The sequence below is a fragment of the Haliotis asinina genome, chromosome 11 (genome assembly GCF_037392515.1).
Source record: "Haliotis asinina isolate JCU_RB_2024 chromosome 11, JCU_Hal_asi_v2, whole genome shotgun sequence".
Lineage (NCBI taxonomy): Eukaryota > Metazoa > Mollusca > Gastropoda > Lepetellida > Haliotidae > Haliotis > Haliotis asinina.
Window position 1 is genome coordinate 1,317,480 of NC_090290.1, and position 18,525 is coordinate 1,336,004.

The 18,525-nt window shown below is 40.4% G+C and overlaps 1 protein-coding gene across 1 annotated transcript in view; it reads right to left on the reverse strand.

The window, feature by feature from the left end:
• Positions 1-6,116: 6,116 nt before the first annotated feature.
• Positions 6,117-18,525, reverse strand: part of LOC137256258 (parathyroid hormone/parathyroid hormone-related peptide receptor-like) — a 78,091-nt gene continuing 65,682 nt past the window's right edge. Inside the window, exons 7-13 of the mRNA XM_067793990.1 lie at positions 12,654-12,810; positions 11,130-11,190; positions 9,558-9,627; positions 8,919-9,007; positions 8,256-8,397; positions 7,033-7,074; positions 6,117-6,464 (exon numbers count right to left, since the gene is read on the reverse strand). Coding sequence (XP_067650091.1) covers positions 6,117-6,464; positions 7,033-7,074; positions 8,256-8,397; positions 8,919-9,007; positions 9,558-9,627; positions 11,130-11,190; positions 12,654-12,810 — 909 coding nt within the window. The remainder of the gene's footprint in view (positions 6,465-7,032; positions 7,075-8,255; positions 8,398-8,918; positions 9,008-9,557; positions 9,628-11,129; positions 11,191-12,653; positions 12,811-18,525) is intronic.

Here is an 18,525-nt window from a genome sequence, read left to right on the forward strand (position 1 = left end):
AACCCCTTGCCTACAACCCCTTGCCTACAACCCCTTGCCTGCAACCCCTTGCCTGCAACCCCTTGCCTGCAACCCCTTGCCTGCAACTCCTTGCCTGCAACCCCGTTGGTTTGGGAAGAAGTCGGAGAGGTGCCCATTTTGAATAACACACGAGGATGTGTCACATGATAAGACATTATTCCAACGTATAATATTTGGACCGAAACCGAATTTTGCTAGAACAGAATCAATGAAATCCTTGGAAACTGTGTCAAATGCTTTTTCGAAATCAATCAAAATTAGTAAACCTGACATGTCTCTTTTCTTAGTTTCAAACATAATGTCATATAATAACCTATTAATATTTTCACTTAATGTTCTCCCCGGAATAAATCCAGTTTGGTTATTGTGTATCAAGGAATCAAGAGTAGTTTTTAATCGGTTTGAGATACATGCGCTTATTAGTTTATACAGAGCATTTAATAAGGTAACTGGTCTCCAATTCTTCAATAAAGTCCTATTTTAATTTGCTTTAGGTATACAAGTGATAACCCCTCTCGTCATAGTCTGAGACATCTTATTTCGTTTTGATACATCCTTAATAAATCTAAAAATCCAGACCTTAAGTTCTTTCCAGAAGAATTTAAAGAAATCAGTTGGAAATCCATCTATACCGGGGCTTTTGTTATTTTTCATATTTCCTATTGCTGATGATATTTCATTTATGTCTAGTTCTTTTTCCAGTATGTCTCTCTGTGGGAGACTCAATGTTGGAGTTATCACATTTACTAAATACGTATTATTCTCATGATTTTAAATCATTATTAATTCAGACGTAAAATAAATAATGAATTCCAACTGGATGATAAAATACGTAGCTTGTCAAAAATAATTATTTGTGGGCAGGTAAGATTTGATCAGGCCTGGCACGTTTACATTTAAACAGTCCAGTGGCCTGGTTGACATTTTTGGGAGTTTCTACCCCTCTTTTGGCAGAGACTTTTAATGCTTGTCAAAATATGTTGATGCTTTCACCAACATTATAATTATCATCAGCCTCACTGAGATATTTAAGACAAAAAAGCAATTGTTCCAGGAAGACCCGATCTAAAACTGTTCTTCAGTAGCTTATGCTCGTAGTAAGGGACAGCTTATGCCCGCCGACTTGGTTGATTGTGCAGATCATGATATTGATCACTGGATTGTCTGGTCTAGAATCGATTACTTACACACAACCGCCATATTGCTGGGATATTGCTGATTGCAACGTTAAACAACACAAAAACTGAAGTCAAACAACTGGTGCCGTGTTCGGAAGAGTGATGTAACAAGAGACTCTCGGTGTTACTCAATGTCTCCCAGCTTGTGATCTTGGATGAATGAGTTTCTTGAACTTGATACTCTCTGATATATCATCAGTGCAGTTCAAAACGGCATTAAACAAACATAATACGTAAAACACGAGTCTGACGAGATAAATATTTAATACAAATATGAGCAACCGATAGCACGTGTTGTCTTGTATACAGGATCACAGACACAACCTACGCATAATATATAGACAAACACGTCACAATAAACAAACACGTCACAATAGACAAACAGAATAAACAATTAAACACTATTGTGTCACTGCATACGTGTCTTGACAGTAACAAATGTCGTCACTTTGAGCATCATATGGAATTTTTATTTCATTATATTAATAATATATATATCATCACATAATCATTTGAAAAAGACATCCCTGTAAAACAAAGTGCACACCCATGTTTAACGCTGGGTGACAACAAACAGGACACGGTAGTTCGACGGCGTTATCTGCCAGTGTGTCACAGTTGTGTTTTGAGCGTTAAGTTTGTAGTGTTTAAGCAACTGCTTCATGCCATGCTAGGTTTCTATCACGTTTTAGTTTTTCGGATAGATTTAATTTCCGAGAGTATGCTTTCTTTTGCCGGATATTCGGAGTGTCGCAGTCTGTGAAACATCTTCAGACAGTGATCACACAAACAATACATCGTGCGATTAATCATCTGTAAAAAGACATCAAATGAAACTGAAACTCGAGCTTGATTTCATTTCATTTATGACAGAAGTTTATAATGCCTGACAAATGTTTAGCATCAACATTTCGGGTTAAGTCAGCATGCCTCACGGACAAGTCTAATCACAAAATGGCGACTGATGTTGCTGAGGAATCTGCTCTGTGAGCAATCATTTCCCGCCAGATGCTTGCAAGTATTAAAAATACGAACATTATGACACCGATGTGACATTAGTAGTTCAGAACTTTACCTGACAACTTATTTTATCTAAAGAACAAACGCCATAGATAATTTACTCCGATTTCAGAAACATAATTGAAAGTCCCATTGCTCAATATCGTATATGTATCATGTAAGCATTACATACCTACATGAGCTATACACGCACTGGAATATTCTGTTATAGTGCCGGTTTATAGGTCTGTTTACACAGCAGCAAGTAAGAAGGACCTGAAGGAAAACACCAGTCTCATTCAAATCACATATTTTACTGGGATACGATACTTCTTTGTGTGAAGATATAAGAAGGTTCGACAAGACTCCATCTCAGGAGAAACTGGTCCCAGCGAAGGCTTCACAACAGCGCATGTGAAACGGTCGCCCCAAATGTAGAATCAATATTTGGTATGACCAGTCGTTTCTGAGCGTTTTGGTACCGGCTTACAAAAGGGTAGCTATTGATGTGCTTATTGCTAACGATAAACATTCCCAGTCCAAAGTGGTAAGGACAGTTTACATGTGACTGAACATGCGTAACCTATATTTAGATATGGCTGACAAGATGACCTTACTCGAGCTCCAAGTGAGATCCTAACTCAGAGATGTGTTATCCTGTGACGATTATGATCAAAGATTTTTTATGCCAGTTCCAGTTCAAACAACAAACGGTACTCGTGTATTGTGCACTAAACAGTCACAAGTTTGTCACGTGATTCGTGTCGGTTCCTGGAGATTGTACTTCTCAATACCGTGCTGCTGTTTCTGTCAATAGTTGCTGCGCTAGTTGCCTTTAGCCGATGCCAACAGTGGTGTATGAGTGAATGAGTGAGTGAGTGAGTGAGTGGGTTTAAAGAACAGTATTGTAGTTACGTCCCGCGCGTCACCTGGGTCTGGGAAGAAAACACGCCCCACAGCCCTCCACAAGTTTACTACTCTAAACCCTACCAGCAGGGTTTTGTTTGGTGCAGTTGGGGCCTTACGTGTACATAGAGTATCTCATCATTTGATCATTGAATTTTATAGATTTATTTATTATTTAGTATGTGCCGACATATCCTGATCGTGATCCCAAACTAACCTTTCATAAAATATATCCATATGCGTAGGCTTCATCAAACTCTCTAACACCCACACCTCCACACCCCCTCATTTCTACCCCACACCTCTACACGCCCTCATTTCTACCCCACACCTCTACACCCCTCATTCCTACCCCACACCTCTACACCCCTCATTCCTACCCCGCACCTCTACAATCCCTCATTCCTACCCCACACCTCTACACCCCCTCATTCCTACCCCACAATTCTACACCCCTCATCCCTACCCCACACCTCTACACCCCCTTATTCCTACCCCAAACCTCTACACCCCCTCAGTCCTACTCCACACCTCTACACCCCCTCATCCCTACCCCACACCTCTACACCCCCTTATTCCTACCCCAAAACTCTACACCCCCTCAGTCCTACTCCACACCTCTACACCCCCTCATTCATACCCCACACCTCTACACCCCCTCATTCCCACCCTACACATTGTCGACACCAGTGATGTATTGTACGGAGCAGTGTTAAGTATCTACTCCGTCACTCACCCGAATTCCTTGTCAATAACAATTCCAACCTCATTCACATACACTTTGCAATGTAACGGATGATCCATTACTTTTAAACATTCAAACAATTTGCTCCGGACATTCATTGTAACTGTGTAATGATTGATCATGCCTTTGAACACAAGGCAAAATGACACTGAAGAACGGATCCAGTGACAAGGATAAAGTGCTCATGTAGAACTGCAATTATTTCCTCCCCGGAAACAAAACGACTTTCACTGAAAACCATCACTGATAACGAAGGTTGAAGTTTTTACACAAAATCAAATCAGCGTCGGCTACGTGTTTGTTTTTTAGAATTCAATTGGTACAGTTAAACCTTCACATGTTCAATCCCTAACGTCACGATACGCCGGGAGAAACGGTGAGGCATCTATTCGGCTCACCAGATCAATAACGACTCCAAATAACTCTGTCCTGGCATCATCATCTCGTATTTCTTCGTGAACCGCCATCTGGGAATTATTCGTGTGTGATATGATTACATAATTTCCCGGTTATTTTCCCGCCCTATAATAAAGAAAACTTGGGAGAACATTTGTAACTTATAATAACTGTATAATAACTGTGAAATAAAAACAATCCTGGTGTCTCTGTTCTGTGTCAACCGTGTGATTAGAAATGAAAATAAGTAGAAATCACAATTAGTGATTTTATTGTCGTCTCAGATAATTGTCATTATCTTGTAAGATCTTTTCAATGACCCGCCAGACCTGCAGCAAAAGACGTTAAATGTGACATCTGTTGTTGCCCTGCTTGGAGCACGGTATTAATGGGAATTAAACAAGAACTGTCGGATCTGAGTCGATATTCTCAGTTTGAGAGGAGAATCCAAAACAACTGCGGCATGGTCAGTTAGTGGATTGCCTCAGTAATACTCGGCGTTAGTCTGGGCCTGGATGTTGGAAACTCTCTCAGCGCTAAGATAGGTGATGTATGCCACATACGGTTACCTTGGCGCTAACAGAGCTTCGGAAATCTACGCCCAGGGATCCGTTTCACAAAGCTCTCGTAAGTCTTAGACCTCGTAAGTTTTGTGTTGGCATCCGTACCTCCTTCACTGTAACATAGGAAGTAGGAACGTACGAGAAAAGTCACCTTAGGCTTACGAAAGCTTTGTCAAAGGGGTCCCTGGTCCAGTAAAAGCAGCCACAAGTCCCCGCACGCAGAGACACACACGCACACACACACACACTCTCTCGCAATCATATAAAAGCACGCTCACACTCACACACGCGCTGTAATCTCGGACCGACGCTAGTCTGGTCTGGTACAAGCAACACTCACACACGCGCTGTAATCTCGGACCGACGCTAGTCTGGTTTGGTACAAGCAACACTCACACACGCGCTGTAATCTCGGACCGACGCTAGTCTGGTCTGGTACAAGCAACACTTACACACGCGCTGTAATCTCGGACCGACGCTAGTCTGGTCTGGTACAAGCAACACTCACACACTACGTTCACACTCACACATACGCCCCATAACTCCGAACCGACGTTAACTCTACTTCACTTTTCCATAACCCGCCATTGGTTGGTTTGTTGTTTAACGTCGATATCGCAAATAATTGATCTGGGCCAGACAATCCAGTGACTGACAACATGAGCATCGATCTAGGTAACTGGGATGCGATGACATGTGAAGCTAAACATACGTCTCTGTGGCTCTTTACCAGAGGCTCGCAATACGAAAGCTGGATAAACCACTAGGCGGACATTGCGATCGTCTGGGGAATGCGTTAAAATAAAACTGTCTCCCTAAATGCTGTATAATGTAAACTAGTTTCTCACCCGTTATTACTACAGCGGCTCGGCTCCATGAAACATAACCAGGTCTAGGTTACACGTTCAAGGGAATACTGTAAAAAACTGAAAGAAATCTAAAATATCCCCCAGTCCCTTCAACGACTCCCAAACATATTGATTCACTTGAAACACAATACTTATTTTCAAACTGTGAACAAGGATTTGACATTGCTTCTGTCAATACACATTATTTAAGGTGCTGATGGTGAGATATAGGCATTCGTGCAAGCAGGAACCACCATCCGGGTACAAGACAGATTCGAACAAAATGTCCACATGATATATGTTCTTTAACAATGAACATACCATAACGTTTAAGCATATTGTTGTGATCAACACACAATCACAATGAATTTGTGCACATGTACAGTTCGCTGGTCCACCATTCATCTTCTGACAATCGGAATCTCGCACTGCACTGAAAAACGATCTGGTCCGATTGAATTCACGATACCCGATCGGAACAATCCCCACGACCTGAAGACTCTGCACGGTTATCGTTCTTGTCTTTGGCTATTTTGCTGTCTCCAACAGACTGGAGTTCGTTCAGTTCTCCGTCATCAATACTCTCCTGCTTTCTGAATATCCTTAAAGCCCTTGTGCGTAATTTGGCTAAAATATCGTCATTTTTGGGAACCTCCACTGGCACTACTGTACCATTTTTTCGTACTTGTCCTCTGTTAATATATGAAGCCCTCTTAAAGGAGGATACCACAAATGATTTCGTCAAGGCCACACTGTCACCGCGTCGACTCTTTCGCCTATACCACATGCGTTTTATCTCTGCATGGACCTGAAAAACAAACATAAAATACATTCCCTTAAACATCGGAGAACGTGGTTATTTCCGATTGATCTACCATGGTGTCGTTTCTGGATCTTCGACATACAATTAGCTGGACCCCGTCTATCACATCATTAGCTGAGCATGCGCAAAGACGACCTGTAACCAGCTAACACCATTTCCACTTCATGACGCAATGTGACAGACACACCTTTCAGTTACTTGAGAGTAGGTGGTCGGTACCATTAAGTACAGGTCGGCAGGGTATAGGAAGGAAATCCGGCAAGAGGTGGCAATCAGTATTTGGAGATATGTCCCAATAAGCCCCTATGGAATGTTGAGCATTTTAATGCAGGCTGAACCAACTTAACTCCCCTGTTTATTAAATGGAATTGTCCGACATTGCTGATTGTATAGAAGAACACTATTTCACATAAAATTTGATCAATATATTTAAGATATACTCCCGGGTAGTTGTTTTTGGAACTTCATGTTGGTTAAAATCTCCACATTTAAAAGTCTTGAGGTAACTCACTGAGCCGTCGAGTAGAAACACGACAGAGTCTGTAATACTTACCTCCTCGTTTAAAAAGCAGAACAACAATGACAGTATGAATCCCTGAAACAGAACAATATCTGACGTCACAAAAGGCACTTAAAACTTGTGTTACAGTTTCGAAATTGTAAATGCATCATTTCGAGAGTTTGCTGTCTTTGTTTGTAGAGTATAATGAATAATCATTCTTTCCCATCTCCTCAACGGTAAATAGGGTAATACACTTACAGTTTCACAGATTACTTAATCTTGGCTGTTTGCATCACATTTGCAGCCTTAAACATTCAAACATCTCTACATTCACATTCACAAAATCGGCTATCATTGGACCCTCCATGGAGCCCCATGAGAGAAGTACGCACAATGACGAGGACTATGAACACCAGTCCAGGTAATGAACTTGCTGAGAGGAATATTCACATTCCTAATTGGTCATAAGGTGAGAAATTAGGCAATCCCAGGGGATTAAGAGAATGAATTGAGTTTTCGTCCCTTTCAAGAACATTCCAGCTATAGTAAGTGATAATAGTCTTCGGCATGAATTCATTTCCCTAACTCACCGGGCAACCTACGACGTGCACCAAAAAGTAGGATTGCCCGTGAAAAACGGGTTGACAATAAATTTCAAACTTTATTCAAACGCCAACTTTAATTTCGTCTGGCAGTTTACTGGCCAACTCTAAAGTTACCTGTTGTTTAACGCCACACTCAGCAATATTCCCGAAATAATCGAGTCAGACAATTCAGTGATCAACATCATGAGCATCACTAACGTCGATGGTATACCATGGCATGTGTCAGTTAAGTCAGCAAACCTCACCAGTCGCGTCTTACGACAAGCATGGGTTGCTAAAGACCCGGTTCTTCTCCTCTGTAGGATACCTCTTATGTATCATGTCTTGGGGGAGTTGGGGTAGCCGAGTGGTTTTAAGCGTTACGCGGAAGACCCGGGTTCGATTCCCAAAATAGGTGCAATGTTTGAAGCCCATTTCTGCTCCGCACAGTGATATTGCTGAACCTCTCATTAACTCCCACTCTCTAGCCACCAAGGAAACCCACATGGTCCTGCTGTTGAACAGGATGTGTTAAGCACATTTCAGGTGTCCACCGCCATAATAATGCTGAAATATTGCTAAAAGCGGCTTATAACTAAACTCACTCACTCCTGTGACTGTCGTTTCACCACGGCTTACCATGGACGCTATACTATAAAGTGATTTGTGATACTCAAAGTCTTCACGTACCTGAAAGGAGTTATACGTCATCTCTATATAGAGATGAGTCAGGTCGAATTTATTTTTGAATCTGATGGGGAAAGCCACGTGAAACGCGATGAACAGAACTCCAAATAAGGGGATTAAAACCAACACGAACTTGGCCAATCGTCTGGAACAGAATAAAAAAACACATGTCACAGAATATGCCAGACATCTAAGCCGTTGAACACACAGTGCAATTCAGAATGTTGGAATTCCAATTTCTTTGTAAAGATTCTGGTACTTTTGTTGGGCGTTGTTAGCACATTTGCTGCTTGAACACGTCACCATGAACCGAATCCGGAAGAGAGAAACAGATGGTTGTTAGAATGAACACAGTGCTGGTTCGTGTTCTTGGCTTGCACAGGTAACTAATAATGTTTGGCAGTTTGCAGTTTGGTCGTGCTTGACTGAAGGTTCTTGGGCCTCGGTGGTGAACAAAATTGAATAATTATTATATGTGCATATTACATTCACCAAACATGTCTCAGTTCACTCAGCAGTGAACGGGTACCCGGTAGAGTGAGATCTTAATGTGATTGTCAAGCTCCTATTTCGAAAAAATACTTTGTTAATATGAAACAAGAGAAATGCTTAAGATGACGTGATATTGAAGAAAGCTGGAGTTCATGCACCGGACTGTCTCCTCACCTGTATTTAGTACGCCCCATGTGTCGCGCCGATGCCCGGACCCTCGTGCAAAGTACTCGTAATATATCCAAAAAGAATATGAAGTTTATCTACAACAGAAAATATATTATACTGCCGAGTGATATGATATATATGATGCTGTTAAAAGACGTTGGCTGGTGCCATTAACCTATGCACCTACTAATCCCTTATACAGGGGTGACTCACTCACTCACTCACTCACAGCAATATGCCAATGTGGCGGTCTGTAAATAATAAAGTTTGCACCAGACTACCCTGATGCTGACATCGTGAGTATCCGTCCTGTCAACTATTATCAGAGGAACTATTATTTAAACTTGAGTTCCTGAATAGTTGATGACATCAACAGCAGTTTAGTCTCTTAAGAATTTAACAATGCCACTGGTGCCAAGGTGTTTACACCAAAGCCATAAATAAAACCCTTGTCTGTAGGAGTTATGAACGTGGGTTTGAATCCTTTGACTGAACTGTATCGTCATCAGTATCCAATTTCGTCAAAGTGGCAAGGGACTGAAGACTACATGTTTTCAGGATTTTCTGGCACAAGAAATTGACAAGCTGTTGTGACAGAATAATTGTTCAACCGCTACATTGAACCAAATTCCCTCATGTACTTACCACGGCTGTCGCCAGCAGAGGTCCGTGTATCATCCAGAACAGTTCTTTCCTTTTAGTCACAGTCCAGCAGCTGCAGAAGAACAGAGACATGTGACCCTCCCGTAAACACAGAACCCGGTTACAGCCAACTCCAGTGACCCCAATAATGAGCTCCTTGAACAGTAAACTAACTACAGTTATCTCCAGTTCAAATCACCCCAATAATCAGCTCCTTGAACAGTAAACTACAGTTCTATCCAACTCTAATCACCCCAATAATCAGCTCCTTGAACAGTAAACTACAGTTCTATCCAACTCTAATCGCCCCACAAATCAGCTCCTTGAACAGTAAACTACAGTTCTATCCAACTCTAATCGCCCCACAAATCAGCTCCTTGAACAGTAAACTACAGTTATATCCAACACAAATAATGTTATTTTCTTATAATTTATGTAATTTCTATTAAAAGTAAAGCACGTGACCCATCGGAAATTATTTAGATACATCAGTTTCTTATAAGCATGTTTGCTATGTACGTTTGTATGTATGTATTTTACTGTATTTACATGAACACAATTGTTCATCAAGGGGATCAGGTAAACAGGTATGCCAAATGTTTCGTGTAAGGCCTATGGGTTGTAGATATAGTACTATGTGTAAGTCAGTTATATTTCTTCACAGTGGTAGCTACCACCACCTTGGAAAGCAGTTGTAACATTTGCAACCTTGCTATCTTTAACCCAGTGAGCCATTGCAATTTTCTTGCATTCTCCTTTAAACTACGTTCACGTTCATTCTGTTAGTGAATAAACTAAAACGCAGCAAGAAGAGTGTCATTTATTGGCGATGTATTTTATACGAAGATAATGCTTGTGTTCTGCACCTTCAGTATGCAGTGTTTCGGCAACTGGGATCAGTCTTGTAACGCTCATGTAACGTTTGCAATTTTGAAGGCACAATATTACACCACACTTCTCTAAAAGTAAATAATGCATGGAAAGCTAGCATCTAATTTATTTTTTTAAAAAAAACATACGTATTTGGATCACAATATTAGATTAAGAAAAATTGAATGAATTGATGCAAGCTTGTATTATTGTGATGTTGCGTCTTAAAGGTTAATCCCAGGCTTTGCGGTTCGTATTTTCATTGCATCCTTACTGTGCTGGTTAATCTTTTCACCGTACCAATTCCGTATCCGTAGTTGTGACTATACATCAAATAAGTATGACCAAACAACAAGGACACATGCTAGTGTACACCGTCATAATAAAAGGAAGGAGTCTCAAATTCTTTGTAATAATTTCATCGTAGCACTATTTTCAGGATTTACAGTCAGGTCTATCTAATTTTATGATATAATGTCAGCCCGATACGATAAATGTTTTAATTTATAAATATTCAATTTTAAGTAATCTTCGAATTGAACTGACTACTTTGTACTTAATTGAATAATATCTTTTTATATAACTATATATAGGTTCCCATGTGCATATTTCTTAAGAGTTCTTCAGATTAACAAATGTCACGAATACTAACGGGTGAAGAAATTACTAGCAATGTCCGTGTCTTCAGCATTACCGTGTACTTACAAATGGTTGTCCAGAGCATACTTGACGACGACCCAGGGTATAAGGAATGTGAAAGGTAAGACTGAAAAGCAAAAGGAAGTGAGAGATTTCACAAAGAAAACCTGAAACGCACATGATTGCCGACTTCTAGCACTGTTGTACTGTTCGTAAAATGTATGCTTTACTAATTTTCGTAATCTGAATGATTCTTGTCCTCTGATGACAGTCTCACCTACATAGATGTTTTAGCTTACTGAAATAGGGAAAAAACATATATCAATCAAGAAAATGAGACATTTCAAATATAAAATTTAGTTGAAATCCTGACAATGTGAGAAGGGTGACAAAGGCCTGGTACTCCTGCTGGCCACTTGCTCGTCTACCGAATAACACGCCATACCGAAACATGAATTCACGATGTCATAAAGACCTTGCCATTAATAAAGCATATAGATTTAAACGTTACTCACAAACGTCTAACACGCTATCCATTGGATCTTAAAAATTAGCAGATCGTGATACCAGTGCTGTGAGTATCTGCAGACCTTTGTCAGCAAATAATACGTTGGAAATTGTTACTTTGTCCGTCGTCATTATTCACACATAATTCGGGTTCACCACGGATAGTGAGTATTTCTGGCAACCTTCGATACCGATTATAAATGGACGTACTGTGGCACGAAAAGACCACGTTTTTTTTAAAAAGGTTTAATCTGGTCTTAAGCAATCAGGTTGTAACTTGGTCAGATCAAAGCATTAAACCACTCACGCGATGTCGGATTGTTACACCACCACGGTTCCATGACAATGAACTCTCTTGTACATGTTAGAAGTTGCCTGTTATATCATGGTCACGGATCATAGCTGTAAACAGCTCAAGCTATGTTATTAGACAGTTGAAATGAAGGATAAAAATATCAGCAGATTTGAAATCCTGGGGAAGGGTGACAAAGACAAGCTACTCCTGCTTGTACATGTTAGAAGTTATCTGCTGGATAACACGAGCGAAGGTGTGTCATGTACAAGAGGCAGGTGCTATCATGTCAAGTCGCATGGCGACGCTATATAACGGAGAGAAACAGGCTTCCTTGTAGACTGTGGTGTCTAATCCTTCGTGGAAATAGACAGTCTCTATGTCACCTCCAGCTGTTGGTGGAGACACATCAGAAGATTATAGTGATGCAACCGTTGTAACTGTTTGCCAGACTGTCGCCTCAGATTAAACTTATATATGAAATATCACGAATATCTATTATGTTGCTGTAATGTTGTAGACCATTGCTCTGAAACTATAACCTTTAAACAGTGGTCCCGAGACCACTGCTGCGTCGTAATGTGCTAGTGTATTTTTAGGAAGGCTCTCTAATCCTACTATTGTGTAGCAGTTTTCGACTTCTGAGTTGTACTGACAATTTTTATGTTGTGACAAAGGTGGAATGTCGCAGACTACAATGAAGAAACATTGGGACATAATAGTCAGCAACACTTATAATTGGGCGTGTAAATCGCCTATAATAACATACTACGTGACATTGCGGTACTCACGCCACCCAAGGAATATGTATGGCTTGACGCCTCTCCTCTCCGTGGATAGAGTCCTGTAGATGAGGTTGTGGAGATACAGGCCCTCCATGAAGATCCATAGCTGACTCACACAGATGGAATACATGAAGATCGTTACAATAAGGCGGCACTCCCAATGCTGAAACAGACGTTCATGAAGAAGATCATATAAAGAGGATGGTATTGCCAGTTCTGAAACATACGTTTATTGGGATCATACAAAGACGATGACACCCCATTGCTGGAACTGACATATCTGATGATCATGTAAAGATGTCACCCGTAAACCTGATCATACAAAGTAAATGGCACTTGCAATGCTGAAACAGACGTTTATTGGGATCATCCAAAGACGTTGACACTCATGGTGCTGGAATTGACATACATAAGAATCCTACAAAGACAGTGGCACTGCCAATACTGGAATTGACATACATGAGGATCTAAGAAAGAAAACGGCACTGCAAATGCTGAAAGAGGCTTGTATGAAGATCCCAAAGGGAAGACGATTAGAAGAGTCGAATATAGAGATGACAACAAGAAAGCGGCACGATACCTCAAATGGAAAAACTTGGTTACCCTCCGCCAATTAATGTGTACAAAAAAACCCTGCAGAATTGGAAAAAGATGTCGATATTTATTAATTGTATACTGTCACACTTTAAACATTAACTATGCCCCATCTTGCATTTTTTCTATGCAGTCCGATTTTCTGTACTCTTGTACCACCGCTGGGTGGTGGAAGGAGAATAAAGAAGTTTGAGTTTGAGTTTGAGTTTGAGGTAGTCCAAATACAGAAGCAAGATGTCGGCAATGTAAATGTTAAGCCTGTGGCGTTGTAGAAATACTGAATACAAGAGCAACAAACTTCATACATGTGGAAAATGCTAGCCTTGCATGTGATATGCCTTTTAAATGACATCATGTATTTTCCAAAAGTCATAGAAACAATGTTAATGAATTTCGATATACGAAGAATGAAAACATTACATTTCATTTGTCTGGAACTCCTATCATAATCATATTAGCTTGCGTCTAGACATGTCGTGAATTCCTTCATGTATGTGATATCACATTCATCGTTTCTGCGGATTCATCTGGGGAGATAATTGTCTGATGCTTCGCGGGATTGTAATACAATCAGGATCACGACGTTATGGAAGACACGACATGTTTGAGTGCAGATTAAGAAGATGAGTCTACGAATCTGTTGTTTGAAGTAAGTTTGTATGAAATTAGTGTCCAAGGATTACTAATATATAATAAGTATTTACGACACGGGACACAGGTGAGTGAGTGAGTGAGTGAGTGAGTGGTGTACGGCTGAGTGAATGGGTGAGTGTTGAGTTGACGATTGTGGGAGTGGTGAGTTTTGGGTGGACAGTTAAGTGAGTGAGCGTGGTTTATCAATCACTACGTATCTGGCTAGTGTAAACCTACAGACAGGTTTCACATACGCGCAATCTATAACATCCGTGCACCACTCTATTTTGAAAATAAGATGTGATGCTACAGAAACGTTTAATCAATTGATTACATTTAATTTAATAGTTAGAGATGCTTTATTCATTAACAGTGTTATAACTACCATATCTTTTTCTGTTCTTTATGAAGAATATATAACTTAACATGTCATAAGACTTTTGTTTGATTCTGTACCCAAAATAACTGTCCCTCTCCTACTGAAACAGAGTTATTACCCAAAATAACTATTCTGTTATATACCAAGATGTTATTTATGCATCATGAAATCTTTTTATTATATATAGAATCAGGAAGTATACGAGTGTCAAAGGTTCAGACCTTTTTTCAACGATTCGGATTGCTAATTGACAAAACTTGATTTTGAGTTTTTTGTATTGAATAAACCCTTCTCTATTCCGGATACTGATAATTACAGCTAACGTCTATTTGTTTTGGTATGACGTAATTAGGGAGGTGTTATATTCCACTGCAAGAGATGGGACATCAATTGCTACTTGGGCAGGTTAATGATAATGGGATTATGGTCATCTAATGATTAAGAACACAGTGTGTTTGTCTCCGGGAAATTTTCAGATTTTGGACAGAATAGGGTGTATGAACACACTTGCTACCGATCTAGGAGATATTGCTGCGAGACGTTTGACCAGCAACATAAACTAAGATCTACGAGGAGCGATAACACCTGCTGGATGACCGTGAAGAAGCAATGCCTTAGGAAGGCGAGTGAGCATCAAGAGAATAATATCATGGGCATGGGATTCTCCTGACTGATGACAATTATAACGACAGCAGGATTCTAGTTTTTGGTACCCACTCTGACCTGAAGAGACTCTGTGATTCACCACCACCAGCTATGGATGGAGCTTTTAAGATCAGTCCCAAACTCTTCCGACGGTTTTATATCAGTCATTTCCAGTGTCCCTGATTTAGTCTGTCTGCTACCTGACAGATGGGAACGCACCAGCAAATGATCAACTTTTTGGAGTTGAAGGCTACTGAACAGATGTTGACATTCCAGCCCACAACACTCATTCTGCAGTTGGAACTGGCAGTCCACAACGTTATCCGTGACCTTCTTCCAGCTACCAGCCTGAACGGGTGTTTGTTTCACTTTGGCTAATCGTTGTTCAGTTCCGGCAAGGATTGGGCTTGGGACCAAGGTATAGAGAAGTGAAGACGTTCGTCGGTGGTTCAGAATGTTGACTGGATTTTCCATTTTTACCAGTGGCAGATGTTTTGACAGGATACGAATTGATTGTTACTTGTTACGCGCCAGACATTAGTGGCAGTCAGGATTAGTGGCAGCTCTCCCGTGAGAATCTGGACCCACTTTAGAAGTGATAATCCTGGGACGAGCAACTGATGCGAAGGCTACAACAGTCGTCTGGTAAAGCGAGCAGATGAAAGCCATTTGAACATTTATGACCTTATTTTCTTATTTATTCAAGGTGGAAGAGAGCAGTTAAGAAGGCAACATTTTTACTTCAACCAGAAGCTTGCCAGAAGCCGACCAAATGCCGTCGGCTGCAGGAAAACGACTGCACTCTTTACGACCTTGGTCGTTAGTATGTAACCTGTGCGAGAGACATTGCTCCCTATGTATCAGCTTTTGGTGCAGTGCTTGCAGGTTCTTTCAAGGCTTGAACTCAGTGATATACTGAACTGAACTCTAAGGTGATTCAAGCGGTGGTATATCATGATTATTGTTATCCTTGTATATTATGAAATCACATGACATGCCAACCACGTTTCTTTTATTTGCTTTTCTCTCATGGTAAGGTACCATTGATCGGTTAGGTTAATCCATTTAATTAACCTACTAAAATTAGTCCCCGTCCAAGTAGTAAGTTATTACCTGTTCACTAAGCGGTGTGAACAGCACACTGCCAGAAATGGGAACACTCGCTGGACCAACGGAAAGGTGTTATAACGTAACTGCCAGAAATGGGACTAAATCTTTGTTTTGTGTGTAAACTTTTACTGTTTCTTAGTTTGACTCTAACTTCTCCTAAATCGTAGTTTACAAACTTTCATCCATACACAATTAGAAACGATTTTATAGGTAACATAACAATCAAGTATTACCCTCACTTTTCAAAATAAGGTAACTTGTTTAAGACAGAAAAAAAACAGCTGTTTCAAAGAGAGGCAGATATGCTAATTAAAATGCATGGTAATTTTAATGATGGTTTCAGTTTTGTAATGTGAAATGCTTGCACTATCGAATTATAAATGTTTTTCGGAGAGAGTTTAGAATTTCATTTCAGACAAAACTAGTACTGATTGTTAAAAATGGGTTTTTCTTATTTTAAGCACGGATGTATGTTAAACATTGAGGCGCCATATCCAGAAAGACTGTGAGAAAGAATACGTATTAAATACTCAACACAACATGTTCACGACTTACATCGATAATTACACATAACTGCATCCATAATTGCAATAAATTCTTGAAAGCCATTTTCAGTGTGCAGGTAGATGCCGAGAATATCACCCAGCCTTCAGTACTGGTATTGCAGAACCACTGCACATTATACAGGTCAACAAATATATAGCGCCGACAAAATACCTTGCTCGGGGGCAAGAACATATTCATTTGCTTGAAACTCATGTCTATGTTTTTTCGTTTTGTATATTTATGAAACACAGGCTGCAAGAACAATGACACGTTCTGCAACACATTTAAATCCATTTATCTTTTTCATAGCTATATATAATTTCTCGCCTAAGGGTGAAGATCCATATGAAATCCTCATTCTCTTTTTTCTCATTTTCCCTGAACATGTATGCTCTGATGCTTCGTCTTGTGGGTGGTTCCCATCAGGCGATACACGTAGCAGGGGCTAAAGGGGGTATATTACTAAGACACCGAAATGTGGAGTGTTACAGACTTTGGCTGCTCAACCTCGTCAGATATATATTTCAGCATACGTCCATGGGACATCACTGATACCACAACAACAGCAAAACACGCCATTAAGGCAACCGAGACGAAAATAATAATTCAATACCCAGCTGTATTTTCAGATAACTCCAGTACCCAGCTGTATTTTCAGATAACTCCAGTACCCAGCTGTATTTTCAGATAACTCCAGTACCCAGCTGTTACACATGCACCAAGCAATGAGGTGATGAAGGGTCCCCGTGGATACTCACGCCTAGACGCACTCTCTTGTGATCAGTCTGTCTCTCCTCTCACAGACTGAGCGTGATAGATAGATAGATAGATAGATAGATAGATAGATAGATAGACAGATAGATAGATAGATCCCATCACGACCTACTGCTAGGAGACTACTCCAGGTCAGACTCACTTTAAGTCCTATAAGCTGGAAGTAGACCAATAGGTCTCCTGAGTGTAACATAGCAAATCAGCAAAACTGTCAACCTATCTGTCTTCACAGGACGATGATATGATTCTATCATATATTACCTTCACGGAAATACACATTAAGACGTCTAGGGGTTACATTAAATAACTTCAGTCTGGTTCATCCTTCCTGTTCAATGTGCCACACATAACTGGGGGAATATTGCTTGGGGCAGTTAGTAACCTTATCCCATTTCTGAAACTCGTTCAACAACGCTTTGTTCGTCGCTTTTACATCCACCTGGTAGTCAGTGTTACAAAATGTAAACACGTCATACCAAGATGTTCGGACATCAGCTGCTGCTAGCCCGTGGGCATCGACACTCTACAACAGATGACCATTATCCTACACAGCAAACAAAAGTATTCATTATCCACAACGAAAAAGTAATTTCCGGTGCTGGCAATATCCAGTGTTCTTGTGTCCAATCAGCTCAGGATAGTAATGGCTAGAGCGTCCTGTCCGTATATCCTGCATCCGATATTTACGTGACATGATGCTTACATCAGACAATCAACAACTTAATACAAGTTAGAGACATGGACGCACGTCACCAACACAGTCAGTCTGTCAACATATATAAAATAGCCATTCAAGTAACCAGGCCCACATTACTTTATGTCTGAAACCACACTTCAAACCTCTAAACCATCACCACCACCACCACCACCATCATCATCATCATCATCATCATCATCATCATCATCATCATCATCACCACCACCACCAGTTACGTTATTCTACTGAAACAGATTTCTATGTGCTTGAAAGGGATAATAGCAGCGAAAACTATTGCTGAATGATGACCGAAACCCGGTGAAGACACCGGGTGTTCACGACATAGATAAGCATGACCTGCTGCCATTCTGGCCACCAGCATGTGTTGACCGAATCGTATAAACTCGTCATTTCAGGTGAAAATTCCACCCTAAATATCAACGGGTATAATTCGCGAGATGACCACTTTCACCAATTGCTATAAGTAAATAATAAAAATA